Genomic DNA, 5,893 nt, shown 5'->3' with positions numbered 1-5,893 from the left:
AGTTGTGATTTGAGAACTCTCTTATGATCGGAAAATTTGAAGCCTGATATAAGATTTGACAATACAATCTTAGTTAATTGAAGTATTAACTTGGGCCGAGTGGGTTCTTCAGACTAAACATGAAACGCTTTCTTAACCTTACAATAAGCAGAAACATCTCTGAAGGGCAAGTTGCTAATTAGCAGAAATGAACTCTTGAATACAGTGAGGAGGGCAGCTTAGTGATTTGGTGGGGTTGGAGGAGAGTCTGTCCATCTAACCATCTGATCTTTTTTCCCCCCTTGAATGACTGAATTTTAGGTGGATTTATAATGTTCTTTGTTAGTGATATTCCACTTGAAATTTCATAACCAGGTTGGCCCAAGTAGGTTAGAGGCCCATTCAAAGGCGGTTTTCTGTAGGAAATAAAGTGTAGGCTTGAGAAATTTCTTCAAATAATTTCATCAACAAAGACAGATAATCTAAGTGATCCAAACAGGAAACCATGCCAACCTTACACTCCCCCTGTCTCATAAAAGATTTGTCTGAACTGTTTGGATAATTACCATAATGAACACTTCTTTGTCCAGAATCTGGACTCCAGATAGATACAGTAAAAGTTGTGCTCCCCTCCCCCAAATAACTTCTTTATTAAAGTAGAGCACTTAACCACTTTCTCCTTCACACACTGCGGTGTTCCTTTGAAATTCTTCACTGAAAATTCTTTTCTAACATGAAGCCACCAGGTTCCTTAGGAGTCCCCATGTTAGATCGTCTGACATTCTTCAGATAATTCAGATCTTAATGAATCTTTTGGAGTACAGTCTGACTTGATTATACCCGGATGTGTGTTCTTATCTTTTTCTGGGAGGAATCTGCTCTGTCAAGATATTCATTGTATAAGAGTAAAGCATTTGTGTACCAAATGTATGGCAAAATATTTAAAAATAGAACTATTCTGTCTAGATTTTCATACCAATCACAGAGGAGTTTATAGGAATACAATATGTGTATCCAAACGACGATCCATTTGGGTTCAAATTCGATATCAGTAATTTTTTCTGCAGACTTGCTGATATAGGTGTTCACAAGTGCTGATCAAAAGGTTTCATATTGCCTGGTTAAACTCAAAATTAATGTTAAGATTAAAATATAGTAAGAGTCGATAATAATTGTAGTTGAAACCTTGTGGCTTAATACAGATGTGGAGAAACAAGGGAATTTCTAAACATCTTAATGGACAGGATGGTATCGGTGGTAAAGTCAGTGCATAGCATTCTCTAAATTCTGAATTAGGAAATCCATGGAATCGCCTTTAAGAGTGTTTTTGAGTGATTTAATTTCTATTAGCGTCACGTAACAATGCATTTTCTCAAGTGGTGTATGTGTTCACATAGAGATCTTGTTTATGAATCAAGATGCTAATGAAGTATTACGTCAAGCAGTTATAATGGCTTCATCTCTATTGCCTCCATGGGTTATGGTCCCCGTGTGTACTACTACGATACCTTTAGTTCTAAGTTTTGGGTCTTAGCTCTATGGAGAGATGTATTGACTTGTGCCTGTTAATATAATAATGCCTTGTCTTTGTGGAATATACGATTTTTCCTGTTTGTGTTGTCTAATTGGTTACATCTCAGCTGAACATTTTATAAGACCTTAAAGTGTTTAAATTCTCTTAGCCTGAAACAGGTAACAGATTGTTACCTAATCTAAAAATGATGACCGGTTAAAAGAGGATTGCAAGAATCAGTTTAGTGTGGTGAATTTGAAGGAAGTAACAGGATGTTCTCCTCTTGAAAGACCCAACAAGGATGTTTAATTCACACTTAACCATCCACCAAAGATGAGAGTATCGTGTCTTTCCACCTTAGGAAGAGCATAGCCCTCTTCTTGGCTTGGGCATGAGGCAGGGATGCAGCTGTTGATACCTAGGCTGGCTGAGAGGATGTGCAGTTGACACAGAGGTAAATGGCAGCTGGGAAAGGAAGGATGCCTGGGCATGACCTTGTGCTCATCCCTTACACCAGCCTGTCATTTCTGAGCCTCTGTTGCAGAAATGCTCTTGCCCTAGCAAGGATGGGTAGGAGGAAAATCTAGATTAAGATGAATAGAGGAAGAAAAAGACTGCAGAAAGTTTGTTCAAGGTTTTGATTGGAGACTCATGTGTTTTTCAGGTGATATTAAAGAGAAAAGGATTTGCACACAAAAAGAAAAAAAGGTAAAATTATAAAATAATGGCAATGAACTCTATTTTTGGAGAGCTGATAGACACCCAAAAAAGTCCTCCTTGCAAAGACCTACCCCCAATGTGCAAGTCTCCTGGGCTTTGAAATAATTCATCCCTTTTCTTGTTTGCCTCGGTCTTTTTCTTTTTTTCATCTGATCGTTACACCCGATTTATCAGATCTAATATGTCAGTGAAATATTTGTCATTGCATTTTTTGTATTCCTGAATGCAGTTTTATTACTGATGTGTGAGGCTTCCAAATCATTCTGAAACCGATTTTGAAACCTGTATTGAAGTTCTTAAGATCTGTTTCCATTCCGACTTTAGGAAATTTTATCCTGGGGCATACAAAAAGTATTTCATTTTTAAGCATATGAAAAATATGGAGAAGCATCATATCGCCTGCATGATACTCTAAAACAGTCTTTAAAAAAAAAAAATGCTGTGTCTTCATATAGAGACCAGGAATAAGGAAGGCAGGATGAAATCTTTGTTGCTTAAAAAAAAAAAAAAAAAATTAAAAACCCACACACTGTCATCTAAGCATTGAGCATTTTCTTGATTTTTACAGGTTATTTCATGCTGAAATTATGCCTATTTGCATGGATAGTCATTCTTTAAAACTAGCCACAGATGCAGTCCTAGGGAGCACGTAGATGTTTTTACAGGTGAACCGAGAGAGATGGGAGCTGTTCCAAATACTCTGCACGCTGCCTTTGGCAATAGACCCTGTTATTGTGAAGATGTGCTCTGTTAAGCAAACGTGAAGTTTAATATTAGATAAACCCTGTGTGAAAAAAATATTTTCATTTTCTTCATAAAATGTTAATTGTAAGCAAAGAGGTACAACATCTTATATTTCCACAAAATTTGGGGCTAGCCCCACTAGGTAATAAGTCACAAAATATGTCAAGTGCCCTTTATAAAATGCAAGGAAGGATATTCTCTTTTTATATGGGTCCTCAAGAAACAATGGAAGTTCATATGCAGAAAAGGTACTGCTCTTTCCTCCTGTATTTTGATTGATGCCATTTCCCCCCTTTATTTATCCTTTTTTCTTTAATTTGGCATAAGAAATGTGATTCATAAATGGTGTATGTTAGTTTCCTTAGGCATTTGGAGTATTATTTTGGCAAATTGGAACAGAAGAAAACTGATACCAAAGATGTATTTACCCTTGCCTAACTCAACTTATTGATCCACATATCGATTTCTAAAATGTGACAATTCCTTCTTTTGCAGCGAGTCCAACTTTGTAATAATTTAAGTCATCAAAAGGACATCACAGAAATGTATAAATATTCTCACACTTGTGTTAAAATATAGCAACAGATACCATTTTCGAATGTGATTTTACTAATAAAAATGCATATCTATGCTAAATAAGCAGACTTGTAAAATGAGTATTTGTGCATTTATTTCAATGTTAAATTGACCATTTATATTGGAAAGATGCTGATGGGGGTGTTCTCTTTCCCTTTTCGTATATGACAAAAATATTTTAAAATTCAGCAATAAAGGGGGCGTGTTAACTATTTGCATTTATTTTCAAGTCCTTTTCCTTTAATAGCCTTAAAACCACAATAATTTTAACTCAGAAATGGAATTTTTCATCCAAATTTCACACAGTCTCAAAATTGAACCTTATTTCTTAAGTATAGACCACTTTCATCTTCTTCTGTAATATGAATCTCAATGCCCAAAATTTAATCAATTGGTTGTCAGAGGCTGTGTTCTTATAATCTACTGTTTCTTCTGAAGATAAACAGTATCATTTTAGGCATTTGTGAAAGAGAATCATATTACTGGTGCTTAAGCAGTTTTTGCTTTTTTTTTTTTTTTAATCTTAATCCATCTTAAACCAGTGGAGCAGAAATATTTAAAAATGTTTCATTTCAAGCAGAGTGCATAATAAATTGCAATAATTGTAATGTGCCATAAATCCCAGAGCCTATGCATTTTGCATTTGATTCAGGATTGAGGTCAGGAAATTTGGAGAAATTTAAAGAAAATGATTCATCAGTCCTTTTGTTCTGTTGGCCAGGGTCCCGGGATTCTTGAGCTGTGCCCAGCTGACGAGCTTTTGAAGATGGCACAGTAGCTGTCCAGTGATGCCTGACCATGACAGCACAGCCCTCTTAAGCCGGCAGACCAAGAGGAGAAGAGTTGACATTGGAGTGAAAAGGACGGTAGGGACAGCATCTGCATTTTTTGCTAAGGCAAGAGCGACGTTTTTTAGTGCCATGAATCCCCAAGGTTCTGAGCAGGATGTTGAATATTCCGTGGTTCAGCATGCAGATGGGGAAAAGTCAAACGTACTCCGCAAGCTGCTGAAGAGGGCGAACTCGTATGAAGATGCCATGATGCCTTTTCCAGGAGCAACCATAATTTCCCAGCTGTTGAAAAATAACATGAACAAAAATGGTGGCACGGAGCCCAGTTTCCAAGCCAGCGGTCTCTCTAGTACAGGCTCCGAAGTACATCAGGAGGATATATGCAGCAACTCTTCAAGAGACAGCCCCCCAGAGTGTCTTTCCCCGTTTGGCAGGCCTACTATGAGCCAGTTCGATATGGATCGCTTATGTGATGAGCACCTGAGAGCAAAGCGCGCCCGGGTTGAGAACATCATTCGGGGGATGAGCCATTCCCCCAGCGTGGCATTAAGGGGCAATGAAAATGAAAGAGAGATGGCCCCGCAGTCTGTGAGTCCCCGAGAAAGTTACCGAGAAAACAAACGCAAGCAGAAGCTGCCCCAGCAGCAGCAACAGAGTTTCCAGCAGCTGGTTTCAGCCCGAAAAGAACAGAAGCGAGAGGAGCGCCGACAGCTGAAGCAGCAGCTGGAGGACATGCAGAAACAGCTGCGCACAGCTGCAGGAGAAGTTCTACAAATCTATGACAGCACCGACTCTGAATGGATGAAGAATGGAACTGTCTGAAGACAGCATGCGCTCGGAGATCCTGGACGACCAGGGCCCAGGCTCCGTGGGGCGGTCGGACACCGAGATGTGCGAGCTGGACCCGGGACAGTTCATCTGACCGAGCCCGCGCCCTGATCCGGGGCAGGAGCTGGCGGAGAACAAGCCGAAACGTGAAGGCAACAACAAAGAGAAGAGATCACGGGCCAAACTCCTTACACCAGAAGGCAAACATTTGGCCGAGACCTTGAAGCAGGAACTGAACACTGCCATGTCGCAGGTTGTGGACACTGTGGTCAAAGTCTTGGCAGCCAAACCCTCCCGCCAGGTTCCTCAGGTCTTCCCGCCTCTCCAGATCCCCCAGGCCAGATTCCGTCAACGGGGAGAACCACAATTTCCACACCGCCAACCAGCGCCTGCAGTGCCTTCGGCGACGTCATCATTCCGACCCCCTGGACACCTTTGGCACACGTGCAGATGCCCAGTTCCACAGCCCAGACGAAGCACTGCCCCTGGTGGTCCGCAAAAACTCCTCCGACCAGGCCACCACCGGCCCCCCGGCCGGCGGCTCACCCCCAGCCCCTGCACCAGTCGCCTCTCTCCAGCCACCGCTGGCTTCACCACGTCCACCTTCCGCCACCCCTTTCCCCCTCTCCCCTGATGGCCTACCCATTTCAGAGTCCGTTAGGTGCTCCCTCCGGCTCCTTCTCGGGAAAAGACAGAGCCTCTCCCGAATCCTTAGGACTTCAACCCTAGGGGAGAACCACGA

The 5,893-nt window shown here is 41.3% G+C and overlaps 1 protein-coding gene across 1 annotated transcript in view; it reads left to right on the top strand.

Annotated features, from left to right (window-relative positions):
* The first annotated feature begins 446 nt into the window (after positions 1–446).
* PROX1 (prospero homeobox 1) overlaps positions 447–5,893 on the top strand; it is a 48,632-nt gene continuing 43,185 nt past the window's right edge. Inside the window, 9 exon segments of the mRNA XM_080824206.1 lie at positions 447–2,200; positions 4,254–5,135; positions 5,137–5,242; positions 5,244–5,265; positions 5,268–5,317; positions 5,319–5,340; positions 5,343–5,496; positions 5,498–5,549; positions 5,551–5,601. Coding sequence (XP_080680332.1) covers positions 4,321–5,135; positions 5,137–5,242; positions 5,244–5,265; positions 5,268–5,317; positions 5,319–5,340; positions 5,343–5,496; positions 5,498–5,549; positions 5,551–5,601 — 1,272 coding nt within the window. The 5' untranslated portion in view covers positions 447–2,200; positions 4,254–4,320.

Source organism: Martes martes (assembly GCF_963455335.1).
Source record: "Martes martes genome assembly, chromosome: 15".
NCBI lineage: Eukaryota > Metazoa > Chordata > Mammalia > Carnivora > Mustelidae > Martes > Martes martes.
This window is presented reverse-complemented; position numbering and strand designations above follow the sequence as displayed.